We start from the raw sequence: 23024 nt of genomic DNA, 5'->3' as shown, positions 1-23024 counted from the left end.
AGGCAGATTCTCTATGCTGTTAGAAGGGTGTATAGAGGACTGTGGAGAATTGGAATGTCTCTACACTTCAGGACACTGTGGGATTCAGTAATGCCCTGTTTATTTAACACCGCAATATGACAGGCAGATTCTCTATGCTGTTAGAAGGGTGTATAGAGGACTGTGGAGAATTGGAATGTCTCTACACTTCAGGACACTGTGGGATTCAGTCAGGCCCTGTTTATTTAACACCGCAACATGACAGGCATATTCTTTATGCTGTTAGAAAGGTGTATAGAGGACTGTGGAGAATTGGAATGTCTCTACACTTCAGGACACTGTGGGATTCAGTCAGGCCCTGTTTATTTAACACCGCAATATGACAGGCAGATTCTCTATGCTGTTAGAAAGGTGTATAGAGGACTGTGGAGAATTGGAATGTCTCTACACTTCAGGACACTGTGGGATTCAGTCAGGCCCAGATAATTTAACGCCGCAATATGACAGGCATATTCTCTATGCTGTTAGAAGGGTGTATAGAGGACTGTGGAGAATTGGAATGTCTCTACACTTCAGGACACTGTGGGATTCAGTCAGGCCCTGTTTATTTAACACCGCAATGTGACCGGCAGAAATTGCCTAGTGTATGACAAACTACAAGGTGTATATAGAATTGGGCAGAACTGGAATCTCCCTACAGTGTAGGTTTGTAAGAACGGAACAACTCCTTGACTTACCCTTACAGAGTCACACACAGATAGCTTCACTGTGGCTGTGATAACAGCCGTTACACGATACTGAGAGAGGAGCGTGCACGTACACCGCTTTCCAGTGTATGTAAAATTGTCAAGCTCCGTGTTTTAGTATACGGACTGACACACTGTCTCTCTATAGTTTTGAATGTAATCAAACAGCAAATATACTAAACTGTTTGAAAACCAGACAAAACTATAAGGTGAAGGTCTGTAAGAACGGAACAACTCCTTGACTTATCCTTACAGAGTCACACACAGATAGCTTCACTGTGGCCGTGATAACAGCCGTTACACGGCACTGAGAGAGGAGCGTGCACGTACACCGCTGTCCAGTGTATGTAAAATTGTCAAGCTCCGTGTTTTAGTATAAGGACTGACACACGCTGTCTCTCTATAGTTTTGAATGTAATCAAACAGCAAATATACTAAACTGTTTGAAAACCAGACAAAACTATAAGGTGGAGGTCTGTAAGAACGGAACAACTCCTTGACTTATCCTTACAGAGTCACACACAGATAGCTTCACTGTGGCCGTGATAACAGCCGTTACACGGTACTGAGAGAGGAGCGTGCATGTATACCGCTGTCCAGTGTATGTAAAATTGTCAAGCTCTGTGTTTTAGTATACGGACTGACACACGCTGTCTCTCTATAGTGTTGAATGTAATCAAACAGCAAATATACTAAACTGTTTGAAAACCAGACAAAACTATAAAGTGAAGGTCTGTAAGAACGGAACAACTCCTCGACTTATCCTTACAGAGTCACACACAGATAGCTTCACTGTGGCCGTGATAACGGCCGTTACACTGTACTGAGAGAGGAGCATACACCGCTGTGCGGTGTGTTAAAAATGAACGCTCAGTAACTCACAAGGACAAAACAATAAAATCTGGATTGCTTTGAAAAAAGCAGTTTGCTCAGCAGTGGGCACACAGCAATGCAGCTACCAGGTAACCAACAGAGCTGATGCACCAAAATATAGCCTCCCCTTGCACTGCAAAGTGACTGGTGTGTTGTACAGGCAAAATCGCTAGCAGCAGAATCAGTTTTTGGTATCTTCTTCCCTGCCTAACACTCTCCGTACAGAATCAGCAGCTCTCCCTATTCTGAGATCAGCATGAGTAACATGGCGGTCGGCGTCCCCGCCCTTTTATACCCCCTGTGACTCCCCACAAAGCAAGCCAATCACTTGCATGCCCTTCTCCAAGATGGTGGTGACCGCTGCCTATGTCATCACATTGCCCACAGTGTCCGTTCTTCCTGATTGGCTGCAAAAAGGGCGCTCAAGCATCTTTTGAAACGCGACTTTGGCGCTAAAGTCGCCAACCTCGTGGCCGACCTCACGCTAAGGTTGGGTTTCGTTTCATGAAAGTCGGCGACTTTTCAATTTTTTTGACCCGTTTTGCTCAACTCTAGTGCTAAACACTGCTGTCATCTCAAACAGGTTTCCCCATGATGAAGATAGTGGGGCAAGTTTAGGCAAAAAATAATGTGAGCTTTAAGAGCTTATGGGAAGTCTACTTGCAGTTGGACCCTCTTCATCATGGCAAAATGAAGACTTTTGAGATGATTAAAAGTTGCATTGTAGACATTCATCTACTAAAAAATCAACACTTGATAAGTACATGACAAGTTAATGAGGTTAAAAATCATCATTCTGCAAGCTGGACATATTTTTCTTGAACCTGAATGTTGATGTAGAAAAAAACAGACGTCAAAAATGTCAAAGGAAAAGAAAAAAGAAAGGTCCAGCTTTGCAAATTCAAAGTTTTGAGAAAGAACAAGCTATTGTTCGAAACGTGCAATCTACTACTTGTTACTCATGTGAACACACCATTTTTTGCTCTGTCTTGGACTTGTTTTTAACAATAAATTGGACTTGAATTTGTAAAGCTGGACCTTTCTTTTTTCTTTTCCTTGGTCATTGCGTGAAGACTGCACGTGGTCCGGGCTATCCACTACACTTGACTTCAGGTGAGCTGGCTTCTTTTTCCTCTTTTGAATGTCAAGTATGTCAACCTGTATAACAGAGAGTTATAAACACATACAACTAGCACTTATTTTCATTAACATGCCTTGACGATTGAAAAATTCACTCAGCATTCCTTCCATTAAAGGACACCAAAATAACAAGTTACAGTACAAAGAAATAGCTAAAAGCTAAGGAGATAAGATTCTATTCATGCCCTCCTTTATCCATTAACCATTTAAAATACTGCAGAATACTACATTTATTTGACAACATGAAAGGCTTAAGAACCATAAAGGTCCATGCCAATGGTCATACCCCAAGTTTTATATTACACAGTATCAACAATCAATGGTTTTTCGGGCATGTATGAATAATAGGTCAAAAATAACATTGTGTATAAAAATTTTTGTAGGGCCAGACAATTGACACATGTCAGAAGACAACCTTGGTGGACATGTACTATTGGGAGTAAAAAGACCAGACTTCAGCATATAGTGGTTTTAGAACATTATTAAGATCATTTCACCAAGAGCCAATATATGTATTTGGGTGGTCTCGTGGTCTCATGGTATCACAAGGGTTTTAACATTCCAGAAAGTGATCATGACATCACCTATGGATATGCCACAGCTTTCTGCTAATGGAACGTCCACAATCCTGAGAATCATGAGGCCATGGCTTACAGTTTATATATTTGAAGCTTTGAAAGTTTTTTTTCCTTGCACTCTAGCACTCCAAGAGGAGCTGGGCTGCAGTTTTTATCATAGTCAATGTCAGGTCTGTCGCTGTACAGCAGAAAACTTTGAAATGCAGCAGTCAGTGCTAGATCAGCTCTAAAGTCCCTCAATTTTCATGATTGGCAGGGTACTTAATGCTGAAAAATCCTAAAAAGATACCATCATTTTTTGGGTTTGGAAGCCTCCTTAAAGGTCATAGGATCCTTTCCAAGCCCCAAATATTTTTTTTTTGTAGGTCATATATATCAACATTAAAGAGTATGGATGCAGACTGAGGGTTGTGACATATCTCTGGCCATGACCCCATTACCCTACTGTCTAAGGGCCAACCCAGGATCAATGATTTCCAACCATCAATCATAGTCCTAGGCCAACAATGAGTTATTCAAATTTAGTTCTTCTAAGTTCTTACACAGAAGAATGCATATTGGAGCCCATTCCAAGAGTTGAGTCAAACTGCGCAAAAGAAAGAAACAGGCCTTTTCTGCACACTGGAGTTTTTATGTACACAAAGCACATACTTTGACAGAACAAAACAAACGAGGCTGCTAAGTCTGGATTTTTGCTTTTATCTATGCCCTACACTTTTAAGGTGAAAGCGTCAGTCACTATTTGTGCTCCTCATACTAAGCTAGGACAATGTTCTCATTCTTGATTTAAAAGTGTGGTGAGATGAGTGACTTTGATGTGTTTTTCGGACGTCGGCACTTGAGAATTGGTATGTAGTTCTTCTCTTACAATATGTAGGAGAAGACTGCTTGGAGGAATGGTAAATATACAAAAGTTCACAATTTCTACTGTAAAATTCTAGTCACTTGATTATAGTGTTAAAGTGCATCAAAGATCGTATCTTCACTAACTGTTTTTATCCAAATTCTTTGTTCAAAGTAAAGATGTCCGACAATGAAAATGACAGGCTTTCAAACAAAAAAATTCAGAACAAAGTAAAAAAAACATTACCGACTGTCATCTATTTTGCCTCAAGCACGAAGAGGACAGTAAAATTAAATGGAAGTCAAAGGTAGGCAATTCGGGGGAAACAGAAAAATAGAATTTTCTCCACCTACCTTTACAAATATATAGTTATAAAGAATTCCCTGAAGGTATTCTATAACTTTTATGAGGAAAGACATTTAGAGGAGGCTTAGAAACAGGTGTTCACTGAGATTTTTTTTTTATTTTCGTAAACCTATCCGTTTTAAACGCCCATTAAATGCTGCATATATAGAACTGGAAACCATGAACAGCATCCTCGTTGCCTTTTCTTCTCTGATCATTTCATAACCTCTACACCAGAGTATCCACCATGAGCTCCTATCGTTTAAGCTCTGCAGGATCCTATCAAGCTTCAAGCTCATCTGGAGGCTTTGGAAGTGGCTTTGGGGGTAGCAGCTATGGAGGAGGCTATGGTAGTGGATCTGGTGGAGCATTTTCCTTGAGCTCTGCTGTCGGATCCGGTGGTGGGTTTGCTGCTGGTGGCTTTGGTGGAGGAGCATCTGGTGGCTTTGGATCCTTTGGTGGAGGTGAGAAACAGACCATGCAAAATCTCAATGACCGCCTGGCATCATACTTGGAGAATGTTAAAGCACTTGAGGCTGCCAATGCTGAGCTGGAAGCAAAGATCAGAGCATGGTATGAGAAACAAGTTGGTGCTGGAGCCGATGCAGCTTCCAAAGACTACAGCAAGTACTATGACATTATCAATGACTTGAGAAGCAAGGTACAGTACCATTGTCTTTGAGTTATTGAATAATAACTTTGCTGTCACAGTTGTATTGTGCTATTATTCGAGGCATAACTTGAAGCTCCTGGGTTGCAGTCCAAAATCTATCACAATTTAATAATAACATTGTTCTCCTTAAATGGGTTTGCTGTACTTTTCAGGCTCCGTTAGGTTTTTGGGAGCACATACAACTAAACCTCTGCACCTCCTTCTAAATCTACTCCATTAAGTGTTTATTAGTCAACAGTTATTTTTATATTTTTCTTATTTCCTTCTTTAATCTTAGATCCTTGCAGCTACCATTGAAAATTCCCGTGTTGTTCTGCAGATTGACAATGCCAAACTGGCTGCTGATGACTTCAGACTGAAGTAAGTCCAAGACTCTTATTTAATTAAATACTAACTCATTGACTTCAAAATATAGTAATTTTTTTTTAAATATAATTTTAAGGTAGGTCAAGAATTTCTCGTAGGAATGAAAGACTTAGAAATTTATTGGACTATTTTGAGGTCAAATGAAGCTGCTTCAGGCAAGAAGATAGACTAACTTAGGTCTTAAAGTGTAATCTATAAATTAATTAAACCTGGTTTTAAAATAGACAAAATCCATAGATGATTTAAATAAAGGAAAGAAGTAAATGACGGTATCAAAATACATATGAAAAAACTTGAAGCTTCTAAGCCCCAATGTAAAATCTATAAAAATGCAGCCCACCTATAATTTGCCATATAATACTAATGTCATCTTATCTAGACCAGGGATCCCTTCAATGACAAGAGCCATTGTATTACAGCCCTCCTTTGCCCCCCAATAAATACCTCTTGGAAATGGGGAAACAACTCTTGAAGACTAATAAAATACATACACAAAGATTGAATTAGACATGTTGATATTAGGAAGGAACATAGGTTTTCCCTAAATTATACTAATACTGAAAAAATATCTATTTTCTATGTTCATAAGGTATGAGAACGAGCTGGCTCTCCGCCAGAGTGTGGAGGCTGACATCAATGGACTCCGCAGAGTCTTGGATGAATTGACCCTGGCCAGAGGAGACTTGGAGATCCAGATTGAGAGCCTGTCTGAAGAGCTGGCCTACCTGAAGAAGAACCATGAAGAAGTAAGATTTCGGGAGATATTGTATCCAACTTTTTTCGATTAATGAAGAAACATTAGCGTTTGTGCTATTTTAGATGAGCTACAACATATCCAACAATGTTCACATAATTTAAAAACTAATAACAAACTACCTCAATTATATATCATAGCGTAATAAAGAAGCAATGTCAGGCAGTGGTTTACATTTCAAAAAATTATTCACAAAAGTGGAATTCCCCTAATATAATTAAATGTAAAAATGTTTCCCATTCATTATTTTCGTTCTTGAAAAGGATTGTCTAATTTGGCCAAAATCTTTTTGTCAGAAGACTATATAACAACAAACTGATCACGGGGTATCCCACAACTAAGACCCCCAGTAAATAGCTGTAATTTGGGGAACACTCTAGGAAAACATGTTCACTACAAAATACAGAATACCACCACAGAAATAATTAAGAATTACATATTTTTCAATGAAATCAATAGACTGTTTGTGTAATTCATGGATTTGTTAGTGTAAAACCGTTGAGTCAACGGTAATGTGAATTAGATGTTAAACTCAATGACCTTTATTCATCTTTATTCATCAGAAATCTGGTGTAAAACACTTTGAAAAGATGATTATTTTTGCTATACTTGAGGTTGCACAAAATTTCCTAGACATTTTTCATTTTTGTGAAATCTTTGGCCAGCTTGACGGGTGGAGCAGGGGTAGAAATTAAGCAGGGTTGGAAATTGAGGAGGGGTGGAAATCGAACAAGGGTAGAAATCAAGCTGGGGTGGAAATCGAGTAGGGATGGAAATGGGACAGGACGGTGTGTGGCAACACCTGTTTTTCTAATTCATGACGAGTAATGACGTACGTTTTGCCACAAATATTACTGCAGTCCCTAAAGTATGATTTGTGATTTGGCACATGCCACTTTTACGATGATCCTGATTAATTAAAGGCCCTGTCACACACAGCGATTTCGCTAGCGAGATCGTTGATTTAGTGGCGCCACAGCGGTCTCGCAAGATCGCTGTGTGTGACGGGGATCAGCGACCAGCCCTCCTGCCGGGTATCGCTAATCGTGCACTATCGTCCTGGGCCATTGTTTGATCTTTGCTTTTCCGCTGACCAGCGCGCATTGCGGCATGTGGCAGCGGGAGCCAACGATCAGCGAGGCTCCCAGCGCTCTAAGCAGGCGCTGGGAGCTGGTATCTAAGGTAAATATCGGGTTACTAAGCGGTGCGCGTCACTTAGTTACCCGATGTGTACCTTAGAAACCTGCGTGCTCGCAGCTTCCGGCGCGAGCACGCAGGTTTCTAAGGTACACATTGGGTAACTAAGTGACTCAGGCCGCTTAGTAACCCGATATTTACCTTAGATACCAGCGTCCTCGCTGGTGCTGATCGCTGGTGAAGCTCACCAGCGATCATGTAGCGATGCACCAGCGATCCTGACAAGGTCTTATTGTTGTCGGGATCACTGGTGCATCTTTAAGTGTAATGGTACCCTTAGAGACATGCAACTCTGACTACAATACATCCCTTTATCAAAAAGGGTGTGAACAATGCTGGTCTTGATGAATCAGGGTTAATAACTACAGTGAGTGAATAACATTGTTACATGACTTTAAATGGAACTGTACTTTCAAGAAACTCTGCATAAATCAATAGTACAGACTATAGGAAACTTTATAATAGTTTTATTAGCGAAATCAACTTCCTTCCCCACTTATCAGGTACTTCTTTATCTCCTCCCTGCCTTCTGAATTTGTCATCCATTCTGAAAAAAAATTGTCATTCATTCTGATCAAAATTGTCTTGGTCAGACAAGAAGGACTGCAAGCTTCCTGTGGCTTCATGTGACAGAGTCCATTATACTCTATGGAAAGGGGAGGTGGACGTGAGGAATGAGGAGCAGGGAGAGGAAACAGGTAGAGGGAGATACAGACAGATCACTGTGAGCTTTCTAAGACAGACAGCTCAGTACGCCTATATGATATCCATCATACTTCTGCTGCTTGTCTCTATGTGCAAAAAAAGAATAAAAATCATGAAAAACCCTATGTCGGCTGTATATGGCAGAGATAACAGCTGCTTGTTCCACATCTCATCCAGCTCCTTGTGGATTGTAATTAAAGGGAACCTGTAACCACAAAAATTTCTATTAACCCCTTCACGACATGTGTCGTACATTTACAGCATCTGTCGTGTCTCTCCCTTTCTCTGCGCCAGATCCCACATCTTTCCCGGCACAGATGACATGTGCCCCTAACAGCCACGAGTGGAAACACAATCTCTGAAAGTGGCATTTAATGTGATCGCCCCGGAAGCATGGCACTAATCCCACCCATCGCCTCCTGTGTCACATAACCGTGGGTCGCCAATTGGCTCACATGACAACCAAGGGTTTGCAGCAGACCCCTGTGGTTGTATTGCTAAAAGCAGTTGGTGCTCAAAGCAAGTGAGCATTTCTGCTACATAGAGCAAGGCTATTGAAGCAAGTGTAAAGCAAAACAAAATTTTCAAAAAATATTACAAAAATAAAAAATAAATAATAGTTCAAATCACCCCCATTCGCCCCATTCAAAACAAAACAATTGAAAAAAAATAATAAAATACACATATTTGGTATTACCCTGATCAGAATGACCCAATCTATCAAGATATAAAAAGAATTAGCATGATTGGTAAACAGTGCAGCGAAAAAAAAGTCAAGGTGTCAGAATTACATTTTTTTGCTCGCCATAACTTTGCATTAAAATGCAATAACGGGCTATCAAAAGATTGCTTCCACACTAAAATTGTATAAAAAAAAAATGTCAACTTGGTGCGCAAAAAATAAGCCCTCACCCAGCCCCAAATCAGGAAAGATGGAGACATTCCAGGTCTTGGAAAATGATGCAATTTTTCTTTTTAACAAAATTTGGATTTTTTTCCACCACTTAAATAAAAAAAGAACCTATACGTGTTTGGTATCTACGAACTCGTAATGACCTAGAGAATCATAACGGACAGTCAATTTTAGCATATGGTGAACATGGTAAAAAAAAAGTTGTGGAATTTCACTTTTTTTGCAATTTCACTGCACTTGGAATTCTTTTCACCGTTTTCTAGTACATGACATGGTAAAACCAATGGTGTCATTAAAAAGTACAAATTGTCCCACAAAAAAACAAGCCCTAACATGGCCATATTGATGGAAAAATAAAAAGTTATAGCTCTAAGAAGCAGAGGAACAAAAAACAAACGCAAAAATGAAAATGGGCTGCGGTGTGAAGGGGTTAATCTTCAGGTTAATAGCGTTATTATGCTGGCTGACACCTGCACTTAGCTTAAAGCTATGGGGAGAAAATGAACTTTACTCATCTCGACGGCATTGTCGTTACAGTCACATGGGCGCTGCTGGTTTCTTGTACAGTCACCACTCTGAGTACATACAGCGTCGGCTGTAACCGTGCTCCATGCCTTGACTGACTACCGGTCCTAATACCAGGGGCGTGGTTACAAATGCAACTCTGTATATTTAGAGTGGTGACTGAACCTGCGCCAGCGCCCCCGACCTGACTGACACTGTATTGGGGCCGGCTGTCAGTAAGGGCTGAGGATGCAGTTAGTCGCCACGCTGTATACTCAGAGCGGTGATTGAATCAGCGCTGGTGCCACCCCTGTGACTGAAATGGGAACGCTGCCAGGGAGAATAAAGTTTATTTTCTTCCCGGTGCATTTAGCTAAGTGCGGTCGCCGAGCAGCATAATGTTATTAATGTGCAGGGTGTCCCCATATTGGCAGGCTCATAGTGTTTTATCCTGGCGACAGGTTCCTTTTAAAGTATAGATCATGCAGAGGGGAAAATTGGTGATGATGCAGGATGCAAGTCACAAAAAGGCCACACACAAGAAAGCTTAGGCTGGGGGCACACTAGCAATTTTAAAATCGGTCCGATTTTGATGCAGGAGAGTCCCATGAGTGTAATGAAAGTGTCATGCAAGTGTCATGCGAGTACAATCTGATTTTTCCCACCTAGCATCCGATTTACATCCGAGTGCATTGTGATTGCTATCCGATTGCAATGCGATTTTAACATGAGCTTTTACATACTGCCAGGTACGGACTGGGGCTGAAATTCAGCCCTGGACTTTGAAATCACACAGGCCCATGTTGTCCCCTTCTCCATGCACCACATAGAAATATATTACTAATATTACTCTGAATGGAGGAAGGCAAGATTTATTACATGACCAATATTTCTAGTGATACTCGTGGCCTGCAGGGGTAAGTGACGAAGTCAGCAACTTTGTGCTTCATCACAACTCTAAACAGTATGGGTATCTTGAGAACACCGATTTTGTTAACAATGTAACAGACAAGGCAGCCCATGACCAGACAGTCCCTTCTGGTATTTGCCAGAATTGCCAGATGGTCAGTCCGGCCCTGCATACAGCAGTTCTATCATTTACACATCGTTTTCAAAGCAAACATTTGTCAAAACACACACACACATACTGTGTATATATATATTTATATTTATTAGATAGATATATAGCTAGATAGACAGATAGAAGAAAAGCCGGCAATTCATGTGCATGTACAGTAAAATCACATTGACAGGTTAGAATAGAATAGATAGAATAGATGTATACACATAGAATGCATATATATATATACACATATATATATAGATGTCAGTGACACACATACCGTATATATGTATTTATATTACATAGATTTAATTAGTAAAAGATTTTTTTCGGAAGAAAATGGAGTGGGCTCCCGCGCAATTTTCGTAACCAGTAGAGGTAAATCTGACTGCTGGGGGCCGATGTTGATAGCCTGGGAAGGGGGTAATACCCATGGATCTTCACAGGCTATTAATATCAACTCATAGCTGTATAATTAGCCTTTACTGGCTATTAAAATGGGGGACCCTAAAAAATGACGTACGGTCCCCCTATATTTAATAACTAGCAAAGGCTATGCAGACAGCTGCAGGCTGCCCAGGAAGGGGTCATGGATGCTGCCTCCCCAGGCTAAAAACATTAGTTCTCAGCCACCCTACAAAAGGGGCATCTCTAAGTTATAAAATGGCAAAAATATGCAAGCATGCAAAAGGTAACCGTAAGAAAGCATACTGTCAGCTGGCACTATTTTGTCTGGAGTAAGTTGTGTATGTTTTCTAGGAGATGAGCATTGCAAAGCGCAGCGCTGGTGGAACAGTGAATGTGGAAATGGATGCTGCACCAGGTGTGGATCTCACTAAGCTTCTGAATGATATGAGAGGAGACTATGAAGCATTGGCTGAAAAGAACCGGAGGGATGCAGAGGCATGGTTCAATGCCAAGGTGAGACTCTTAATGTATTTTACTTTTTATTTCTTTAAATACACTGAAAGCTATCCAAAAGTTCACCCCTTTTATTAAGACCAGATTTCTCTTATGTGTATTGCCCATATTCTTTAGGATGACCATCCCTTTAGAATACTATTTTTCAATGCAATTTTAGATGGTCATATCAAAAAGGTTTCATTATATTAAATATTAGGGTTTTACTGGACAAGGAACCTATTCAGTTGTCCAAGCCAATATCTTCTATGCCCCAACTTAAAATCTAAAATTTTGAGCAGTCATGGTCAAATTTATATAATTAGATGGTGGCAAAATGTTTGTGATTTCGTTTCAGAGCAAAGAACTAAACAAAGAAATTTCAGCTGGCGTGCAGCAAGTAGAAACGAGCAAGAGTGAAATTTCAGATCTCAGACGTACCCTCCAAGCCTTGGAGATTGAGCTTCAATCGCAGCTTGCTCTAGTAAGCAAATGTCTTTTTAGACAGGAGCATTGTACCCATATTTAACATTAAGATCTTCAGTGGTTCTACTAAAGCTAAATTACAGCACCATGGATCAACTAATTGTTGTTAAATTTCTAAAATATGTTTGCTTTTAGAAAAAATCTCTTGAAGATACCTTGGCTGAAACAGATGGCCGTTACGGATTACAACTACAGCAGCTCCAGGTTGCTATCAATGGAATTGAGGAGCAGCTGGCACAGATCCGATTTGACATAGAAAGACAAGGCCAAGAGTACAGGGACCTTCTTGATATCAAGGCAAGGCTGGAAATGGAAATTGAAACATACCGCCGCCTGCTGGAGGGAGAACTGGGGTAAGCAACATAAAAAATATAGAAAACCCTAGGTCAATAAAGCAAACATTTAAACTAAAACAATAACTTAAAAAAAAGATTATTTTTAAGTTGACCACAGATAAGTGGCAAGAGGTGCAAAGATTAGGAGTGGGTACAGGAAAACTACACTTCCACTGCAAGAGAAAATAGAAGATACTCTACCCCAATGCTTAACCTGAAACAAAGTCATCATCGATTAATTAGAGATAATTGCATTTTTTTAAACTTTAATTCCTAAATTTTTCAAAAAAAATATCACTAGAGTCACATGAATTTTATCATCTCTACCATTTATAGTACTGGTGCTGTTTTACTTAACAAAGGGACTTTTGTATGCCCTCAGGTTCCAAAGTTGACTGCTACATCTGGAATCTCTAAAGTTAAGCCCCAAGATATAAATAACTAGTTTTCAAAAATATTACTGTTAACTCCTGTCAGTGATGGTATTATCACACAGATATTTAGAGTAAGCCCTTTCACACCACAATTACAACAGAATGCAATGCTAATAACATGTCAAGTTGCTTATTGTCATTGGCCTACATCTACAGTTTATCTGGTTCACTTTCAAACCCAAATATGGCTATGATCTGGAAGCAATAAATCATTATGGTGCATGTGTCTGTAGGACCACAAAATGCCTGCATGTGGGATATACAGTGGGGCAAAAAAGTATTTAGTCAGTCAGCAATAGTGCAAGTTCCACCACTTAAAAAGATGAGAGGCGTCTGTAATTTACATCATAGGTAGACCTCAACTATGGGAGACAAACTGAGAAAAAAAAATCCAGAAAATCACATTGTCTGTTTTTTTTTCATTTTATTTGCATATTATGGTGGAAAATAAGTATTTGGTCAGAAACAAAATTTCATCTCAATACTTTGTGATATATCCTTTGTTGGCAATGACAGAGGTCAAACGTTTTCTGTAAGTCTTCACAAGGTTGCCACACACTGTTGTTGGTATGTTGGCCCATTCCTCCATGCAGATCTCCTCTAGAGCAGTGATGTTTTTGGCTTTTCGCTTGGCAACACGGACTTTCAACTCCCTCCAAAGTTTTTCTACAGGGTTGAGATCTGGAGACTGGCTAGGCCACTCCAGGACCTTGAAATGCTTCTTACGAAGCCACTCCTTCGTTGCCCTGGCGGTGTGCTTTCGATTATAGTCATGTTGAAAGGCCCAGCCACGTTTCATCATCAATGCCCTTGCTGATGGAAGGAGGTTTGCACTCAAAATCTCACGATACATGGCCCCATTCATTCTTTCATGTACCCGGATCAGTCGTCCTGGCCCCTTTGCAGAGAAACAGCCCCAAAGCATGATGTTTCCACCACCATGCTTTACAGTAGGTATGGTGTTTGATGGATGCAACTCAGTATTCTTTTTCCTCCAAACACGACAAGTTGTGTTTCTACCAAACAGTTCCAGTTTGGTTTCATCAGACCATAGGACATTCTCCCAAAACTCCTCTGGATCATCCAAATGCTCTCTAGCAAACTTCAGACGGGCCCGGACATGTACAGGCTTAAGCAGTGGGACACGTCTGGCACTGCAGGATCTGAGTCCATGGTGGCGCAGTGTGTTACTTATGGTAGGCCTTGTTAAATTGGTCCCAGCTCTCTGCAGTTCATTCACTAGGTCCCCCCGCGTGGTTCTGGGATTTTTGCTCACCGTTCTTGTGATCATTCTGACCCCACGGGGTGGGATTTTGCGTGGAGCACCAGATCGAGGGAGATTATCAGTGGTCTTGTATGTCTTCCATTTTCTAATTATTGCTCCCACAGTTGATTTCTTCACGCCAAGCTGGTTGGCTATTGCAGATTCAGTCTTCCCAGCCTGGTGCAGGGCTACAATTTTGTTTCTGGTGTCCTTTGACAGCTCTTTGGTCTTCACCATAGTGGAGTTTGGAGTCAGACTGTTTGAGGGTGTGCACAGGTGTCTTTTTATACTGATAACAAGTTCAAACAGGTGCCATTACTACAGGTAATGAGTGGAGGAAAGAGGAGACTCTTAAAGAAGAAGTTACAGGTCTGTGAGAGCCAGAAATCTTGATTGCTTGTTTCTGACCAAATACTTATTTTCCACCATAATATGCAAATAAAATGAAAAAAAACCAGACAATGTGATTTTCTGGATTTTTTTTTATCAGTTTGTCTCCCATAGTTGAGGTCTACCTATGATGTAAATTACAGACGCCTCTCATCTTTTTAAGTGGTGGAACTTGCACTATTGCTGACTGACTAAATACTTTATTGCCCCACTGTACATATAATGTATATGTATTGCCAGCTTGGATAAGGGCTGGTTTCTCTGCTGGGAAAAACTGCATCCACACATTTTACCTGATCCCTTACTGGAAGATTGTGCATTTTTGCCTGAACCAGGAAGTGTGCACGATCCCTCATGGGGGAGAAGGTGCTTCTGAGAGGCTGAAATGTGCAGAACAATGAAGATGTAGGAAGAGGTAGGAATATGGAGGTCCGCAGGCAGAGGAGAGGAGCGTGCTCTCCCTGCCAGTACAAGCTGCACAAGGCAGGGTATAGAGACTTCCAGGCTAAACTGAAAGACTACTCAGTTTTCATATAAGGAGCAGTAGTGTGCTTTTCCCCAGAAGCTCAGCAGCGCATAGAATCAGCGACATTGGTGTAAGAAGAAGCAAGTGTTCTGACAGGATTCACATTGCCTGGTCACTGGAATAGATCACAGATCCAGTAACTATTTACCTTGGACCTCTGGGGATCCAAAGAATTGTTCAGAGGTATAATTAGCAGCTGGAAGGCTACACAACCTCACATCAGAGACTCTGAACCCACACCATGCAAGACTGACAAAAACCCTGTATGTGAATTGTATGGATTTTTTTGGAACTGTTTGCAGAACTACAGTAATAGGTACCAACTGATCATTACCCTGCTTAAAACTGATTATTCTCTGCTGCATCATTCCTGCTCCAACTCCCCTGGGAGCCAGCTCTAGTTGGGAAAGGGTTAATCAACTGGCACGGTCCATCACCACCTAACTCCCAGGCACCCTCATCAGTGCCCGGCCATACCAGGCCGAACATCCCAACTTGTGTCACAAACGTTTTCATTTTTTTATTATTTACCCCAAAATTGACAAAGACTGGGGCGCGCCCCCGGTCGGACTCGACCAGCACTCGGAACCGTCGTGACCCAGTACCATTACTGCAAAAGACGGGCCGGGGCAGCACATCATTATTTCTTCACCTAGAGAAGGCTCCTGTATTCTGACTTAGTTGTGAATTTCCCTGCTTCCTTGGAAATCACATTTTACCTGTAGTATAATAGAAGTAGTAGTGGCATCTTTCACACATAGTAAAACTACACGGCTGTTCTAGGCTTTTGATTTCTGTTCCGTATTACAACTTTTCCTACCATAAATCTCCAATATATCCTGGCAAATACTCATGCTGTCTCCAAATCCTTCATCAGTGCTTTATTCACAATACTCCACCTGTAACTATAACAAAGAGTTCCATGTCCATGACTTAACACTTGATCCTGCTTTCTCTGTCATTAACCTCAGCTGTTTTCTTAGACAACCCTTGACAGAAATCCGTCTACTTTGGTAGATAGTACTGCTTAAACTAACCTGAACTGTTCATTAAGCGTTATTCTCCATTCAAAAATGAATGGCATATTGCTAGAATCTGACATCATGTATGACTGATGAGGAGACAATTTCAGCGACTGATACCAATTCCAAGAAAGCAGCGCTCAAACTACTCTCTAAATTACAAAAAACATACAAATATTTAAATCTCTTACCCACCACCTTCCTGTTGGCTTGTCCATGAAATTTGTTGAATGGATTTGTCTTTGGATGCACAGAATACAAAATTCATATTCAAATAGATAAGAAAACAATAAACTAATTTCTAATATTCCATCAACAGACAATTTTCAAGTGACAGCAAAAGCAAGTCATCTGCTGTATCATCCTCTCCCTCAGGGGTTGTGAAAACAGAATCAATTGATTCAAAAAAAGGTAATGTAATGTTTTCTTATTCCTCCCATACTTTTATGGAACGTACAAATATTCCTGTATAGGATAATTTCCTTATAGAAAAAAACTGCCTAAACGGGAAAAGTTTATCATATGACTTAACATATAGCTAGAATATTACCCTTAATTGTCCTACAGTTGGCCATGTTTCTAAAGCTTCAAAAGGAGATATCTAGGTAACGTGGCCAGATTATCTGAGTTTAAGACTAATATGAGAAACAGCACCACTCTTATTCCCAAGCCATGCATGGAGCGTCTTAAAAGTTATTGACTGGCAATATCAGATACAGGTTACAGAGAAGATATTTTTTTAAAATTAGGCATAGCTAACAAATAGTAAAATGATTGATCATCATCAGGTAGCACAATAAAAAAAACAGTAGCTTGTTGGTCATCTACTGCTTGGCAAAGTTTGAAAATATTTTTTCTTGGGTCTAACCAAATAAAATTTGTAAAAAAAAAATGTTTCAAACCAGCAACATGATTGTTCAATTATTCACACAGTGTAGATGATACGACCTTTGTGTTCATTTACACTGTTAGGATTGGCGGAACGCACCAAATATGAAATAATAATTAGGTGTGAGCGCTCTTGATCAAAATACCTTAGACGCACCAAACATGAACTTCCAAAAAAGACAGAAGCTACTACATTATACCCATCACTTGAAATGATATGTAATTTGATAAACATTTCATATTAGATGGGTTCTATGGTTTAGAAAATATTTCCTATTCAGTAATTCTAAGTTTATTGTGTGGGGTTCTCTGTTCAGGATCCTTATTTCTTAGCAGAGTGAGAGCAGTTACAAAAAGCCTTTCTCGTTGTGGAGGACCTTGAGTTAACTGGACAATCCATTAGTAATGAGCACTGTGTAATACTTATTTTCCTCTGTGGAGGTGTAGCGGAGAAACTGAACAACTACTGGCAGGTTTCCCCACAGAGTAAAGTTGAGGATAAGTGGGGATCCCAAACGTAGGACATTTTGTGGTTAGCATAATGTCACTGGACCATTTTCCTGTTATTGTCCAAGGTGGGCAACCCTTTTAAAGAAAAAATGGTTACAGAAAATCTGGTAATTTCACAACTATGTGAAGTATGAGAAGATCCATGAAGAACAAAATTATATAGATCTTGGAAGCCTACAAAAATCAATTAAGGCTGGAGGGACATAGTTGTGAACGTTATCAGAGCATGTGTTCAGCATGTTAGGAGCCAATCAAGGTACTAGGATATTTAGATAAAAGGCCAGGGCTGAATATGTGCCTTAGTGAAGCTAAGCCTACGGTAATTATAATATAGTTTCATAAAGGAAATGAAATTGTTATAGGGCATAAGATCTCCTCTGATTCAGAGAGTTTGCAGGAGTCTTAGGGTATGTGCACACGTTGCGGATTTTGATGCGTTTCCGCAGCGTTTTTGCACGCACAGAATTGCCTCAAATCCGCAGTGCCTTGTGCACACAATGTTAATGAATGGGAAATGCACAAACGCTGTGCACATGCTGCGGAAAATTCCGCGCGGATTCGTAGCGGATTATTTTCCGTAGCATGTCAATTCTTTTTGCGGATCCACAGCGCTCTCTCTCTCCACAGGCTAATCCGCAATGTGTGCACATACCCTTAAAGGGGTTATACAGGCTTTATAAATTCTTCATAAATATTATACAGTACGTGTGAAGGTTTGACTATTTACACCCTCTATAATCAGCTGTTTACATAGCATGCAGCACTTTTTAGAGTTTACTGTTGCTGCAGCCTGGTTCGAACTTGTCAGCACCATATTTTTTGTGGTTTTTCAAGCTGTTTCATTAAATTTATAATGGAAAAAAACTGCAATATCTAGATTGGCCAATTCAAAAAAAAAACTGCAGGTAAGTAAAAATGAGGCTACAGTCTATATAAACAAGGAAGATTGCAGCCCTTTCCTACAAAAGATCAGAGAAGGGAAAATATTCAGGCCTTCAATGATCTAACATTGATGGTTAATTCTAAGAATAAGCCATACATTTTTAAAGCTGTCATATGGAGAAATGTCCCTATTATAGAGAAGCAAACTATTATTCTGCTCACACAACCATTTCATTACAGACCCAAGCAAAAGCAAAAGGGTAAAAACCATCATTGAAGAAGTGGTAGATGGAAAGGTGGTTTCTTCTTCTTTCAATGAAGTTGAAGAAAAGTTGAATTAAGAAGATAGACCGAGACCTTCACCACAACTGGACACGGAACTTGTGGGATTCATGAAGCATAATTATCTGCTATCACTGTGATGAGAATGAATGGTATTGGGAACTTTACATGATCAAATAAATCTGTCTGCATAGTAATTCCTTTGCTTGAGTCTTTTTCTTCAGAGTGTCATAATAGTAGATTCTCCTACTCAATAGAACAAATAGAGGGTCCCTTGTGGTGATGGTCTTTTATGGAGGCTGGGGTTGCCACTATTGTGGGTACTGATCAGAAGTGTGACTGTTGCTTGAACTCTGGGAGGAGGCAGGGGGTTAGGTTTGGGATTTGGAGGGGAATCTTTATTTTATTACTCAGATTATATGGTTCACAACTTTAGCCTTTTGAAAACTCGTGTATAAAGTATTTATTATCCTATAGGCACACTCATATGTAAATAGAACTGATCCATCACTTGTGCACCAGATTTCATTTTTGAGGTCCATCAGTCCCATAAACTGGGGTAGAGGAGTTTAGAGGCAGCAACCAGGAGATACCTATATCACTTCAGAAGACATCAGTGTTATTGTATGAATGGCCCATTTTAGATGAGGGGTCCCTGTTACAGATTTTTGTTTTAGATCCAGGTATTTTAAGGTCTGCCTTTTGGAATTCATTATTTGCTATGATCTCTAAGTATTTTGTATATTTCCTACACCTCAAAAATACAGATAGTCCTAGTGGCACCTAGTAGAAGAGGTAAATCCTTCAGGTAGCCAAAATTTTATCCTGCAGGAAAATGCTCTCATCAGACACATTTAGTGAGGGGTACAGTTGTTGGAAGTACACCTAGACCATGGTCCACCTATGCGGTCAAAAAGTATTCTCCCACATAAAATGATAGCAGTACCATGAAAGGGTTTTCCCCCCACCTTCATTGATTGGTATTATTGAAAAGTGTTTGTAATGAAGAGCAATTTTGTAATTTACTAATTAGTAATATTCCCTGTTCACTGATTATTACAATTTTATTATTCCTTACTGATCATTGCCTAAGAGAGAGGCTGCAATCTAACATCAGTAGCTGAACATTTGCAATTTTTACAAGCTCTTTCGAATAGTAAGTGCTGCTCTGAAGCCGACCAAGATCATTGGAGCACACTGTTGTCTTCTGCTCTGGTCAGGTTCAGCGCCACTGCCCTTTTGATACTGCAGAGGCAAAGCTGCCTCTAAACTGTCTCATATGTCAGCATTGAGAGTGAACAGGTTTAGCCAGTGGCACAACAAATCATTCTGGTCTGAAAAGTCAATCAAGCGTAAACAATTGTTTAATCACTCTCCTCATACAGTATACTGTCACCTGCTCATTATATTGAGAGAATGGTGGATCTCATGAAGGGCACAGAAATTGTAAGGGAGGGATCAAATTGCTTGAGTGTAAGTGCTCATGACCCTGGTATTGTAGAGGTCCTTTTAGGAGTGAACCTCAACTGTCAGCCTCTTCCCGACTGTTCCCCTTGCCATGAGCAATACCCCCCCAAAGAACACGGACACCAATTTGTCTTTGGATAATTATGGCCACAGCAGCCTTTATTTAAACAAACAACCAAATAAATAAAATATAAATAACAGTTTACACACTGAGAGGAGTCCTTGAAGCTCACAAAATCTGGCTATTACCAAAATAAACCGATGGGATGGGAGGAAGGTAGATCAGGGTTAGAATTATGTGGTCCAGATTCTAGAGACTAGACTGTTTGGAAGACAGGGTCGTGGTGCGAAGCAGACTGCAAGTATTATTTGCAATTCAACCAACCACCTGTTCGCACTGTTCTGACTTCAAGAGCGGTGTCTGGCACACACCTACAAATTGGGCCATGAAGATAGATCTTGTGGATGAGCAAGTTTGCTGGGCTCCCGCAACAGGCACAGTTTCACCTGTCCCAGAGCCTCAGCCTCTGCATGCACCAACAAGAGCACATCTACTTCCTCGTCCCTTACCGCATGCCTTGCGCATTTTAAATTAAGCATACGGCTAGGAGCGGTATTAATATAGACTAGAATAGAAAAAATGTAGCCCTGATAATGACTGTTGGTTTTTGGTTTCTGCACCAAGGCCTGTAATGCACTTCTGGCCCTTCTCCAGCAGCCTGCCCTACACTAAATAGGACCTCTAACAGCAGTATTGGATAGAATAGATTTTTTTTTGTCTTCTGCAGCAATGCCTGTAATGCACTACTATCCCTTCGCCATCAGCTATCTATCCCTAGACTGCATAGTAAAGCTAAGGCCAGCTTCACATTTGAGGATGTCAGAGCTGCGGAGGGCTGCATAGTTCCTCCGTGAAGCACTGCCCACTGCCGCACCTCTTCCTTCAGCTACGACTACGACAGGCATGCATCCTGCATACCCCATCTTTAACATTGGGTACGCAGGTCGTGCGGATGTATGCGGATGCCTCCGCATGCATCGTTTTGATGCTGCGGCGACCTGCGTCGAACGCAACATGATGCATTTTGTTGCGGTCACCGCATTGTCAAACCGACGCATGCGGAGGCATCCGCATACATCTGCACAGCTTGCGTACCCAGTGTTAAAGATAGGTACGCAGGCAGCATGCAGACGTAGGTGGAGTTGAATGGTGGAGATGCGGCAGTGGCCGGAGCTTCATGGAAGATCTACGCTGCCCTCCGCAGCTCTGTTGAATGCTAGTATGAAACTAGCCTAACAGTAATATTGAATAGAATAGATGTAGCCATGAAAAGCACTATTTGGTTATAGGTTTTTCACCAACAAAGCCTCTTTACACTATTTCTGGGTACAGTGTGTCTTTTATAGACCCGATGATGCGATGTGACCGGCCAATCACAGTATTGCCAGTAACTAAAATGGCTATGGCTTTACTGTGGCTGGCAGGCAATTCCCGTATGTTTAGTGGCTAAAAAACAACCATAAAAACATGCAGGGCAGGGACTCGAGCATGTGCAGGACCACCAGGGATGCTCGATCGAGTATTGCGCAATGCTGAGAACGCTCGCACCTCATTAGTAATGTGCCTTTGCACAATATTGTACAGGTGTATTGCGTAAGTATGGAATTTGTATTATTAGTATTATTATTGTTTATGTTTAGAGCACTATTGATTCCATGGTGCTGTACATGAGAAGGTGTTACATACAAAACAGAAATTACAATGAACAAACTAATAGCGACAGACAGGTACAGAGGGGAGAGGACGCTGCCCTTGTGGACTTACATTCTACAGGATAATGGGGAAGAGACAGGTAGGTTTGGTGGTTGCAGCAGCTCCGTTGGTGAGACGGCAGCTCTGGAAGTGGTGAGGTGGCAACAACGTCATTGCAGACTTTAGGGTGTTCTGAAGAGTTCGATTTTAAATTTCCACTTGAAACTTTTGAATGTAGGGGATAATCAGACGTGTTGAGGCACAGTATTCCAGAGGATGGGGGATACTCTGGAGAAGTCTTGCAGGCAATTGGGCGAAGAACATACAAGTGCAGAGAAGAGAAGGAGGTTTTGGGAGGACCGGGGAATTGGAAGCCATTGAAGAGATTTGCAGAAGGGAGAAGCAGAGGAGTAGCGAGGAGAGAGGTGGACTAGTTTGGCAGCAAAGTTAAGGATAGACTGGAAAAGCTGCAAGAGTGTTATTACGAAGGCCACAGAGGAGGATATTGCAGTAGTCGAGGCAGAAGATGATGAGTGCATGCACTATTATTTTAATAGATTGAGGGTTGAGGAAGGGACGGATTCTGGAAATATTTTTATGTTGCAAGTGGCAAGAGGTGGATAGAGCTTGGATGTGTGTTTTGAAGGACAAGGCAACATCCACAGTTACACCATGGCAGTGGACTGTAGGTACAGAGGAAACTGTGATATCATTTATTGTGCTAAATAGATCAGGTAGGGACACATTTATTGAGGAGTACAGTTGTTGGAAGTACACCTAGACCATGGTCCACCTATGCGGTCAAAAAGTATTCTGCCACATAAAATGATAGCAGTACCATGAAAGGGTTTTCCTCCCACCTTCATTGATTGGTATTATTTAAAAGTGTTTGTAATGAAGAGCAATTTTGCAATTTACTAATTAGTAAAATTCCCTGTTCACTGATTATTACAATTTTATTATTATGTCTAACATCAGTAGCTGAACATGTGCAATGTTTACAAGCTCTTTTGAATAGTAAGTGCTGCTCTGAAGCTGACCAGGATCATTGGAGCACACTGTTGTCTTCTGCTCTGGTCAGGTTCAGCGCCACTGCCCTTTTGATACTGCAGAGGCAAAGCTGCTTCCAAACTGTCTCATATGTCAGCCTTGAGAGTGAACAGGTTTAGCCAGTGGCACAACAAATCATTCTGGTATGAAAAGTC

At 40.8% G+C, this 23024-nt stretch overlaps 1 protein-coding gene across 1 annotated transcript; it reads left to right on the top strand.

The window, feature by feature from the left end:
- The first annotated feature begins 4752 nt into the window (after positions 1 to 4752).
- On the top strand, positions 4753 to 18658 carry LOC141086529 (keratin, type I cytoskeletal 47 kDa-like). The gene is made up of 8 exons (XM_073572666.1): positions 4753 to 5166; positions 5456 to 5538; positions 6134 to 6290; positions 11440 to 11601; positions 11939 to 12064; positions 12202 to 12419; positions 16357 to 16448; positions 18558 to 18658. The coding sequence occupies exons 1-8, from the start codon at positions 4753 to 4755 to the stop codon at positions 18656 to 18658; spliced, it is 1353 nt and encodes a 450-aa protein (XP_073428767.1).
- Positions 18659 to 23024: the final 4366 nt, after the last annotated feature.

Source organism: Dendrobates tinctorius, unplaced genomic scaffold (assembly GCF_039654945.1).
Source record: "Dendrobates tinctorius isolate UK_male_01 unplaced genomic scaffold, ASM3965494v1 ptg000032l, whole genome shotgun sequence".
Classification (NCBI taxonomy): domain Eukaryota; kingdom Metazoa; phylum Chordata; class Amphibia; order Anura; family Dendrobatidae; genus Dendrobates; species Dendrobates tinctorius.
Note: the sequence above shows the minus strand (reverse complement) of the source record. Positions and strands in the feature narration are given on the sequence as shown.

Bases quoted from the DNA above. Each gene is read 5' to 3' on its own strand.
- LOC141086529 (XM_073572666.1), top strand. From the start codon at position 4,753: ATGAGCTCCTATCGTTTAAGCTCTGCAGGATCCTATCAAGCTTCAAGC. The intron at 6,291-11,439 runs GTAAGATTTCGG...TATGTTTTCTAG, and splicing joins TGAAGAAGAACCATGAAGAA to GAGATGAGCATTGCAAAGCG. The intron at 12,065-12,201 runs GTAAGCAAATGT...GTTTGCTTTTAG, and splicing joins TTCAATCGCAGCTTGCTCTA to AAAAAATCTCTTGAAGATAC.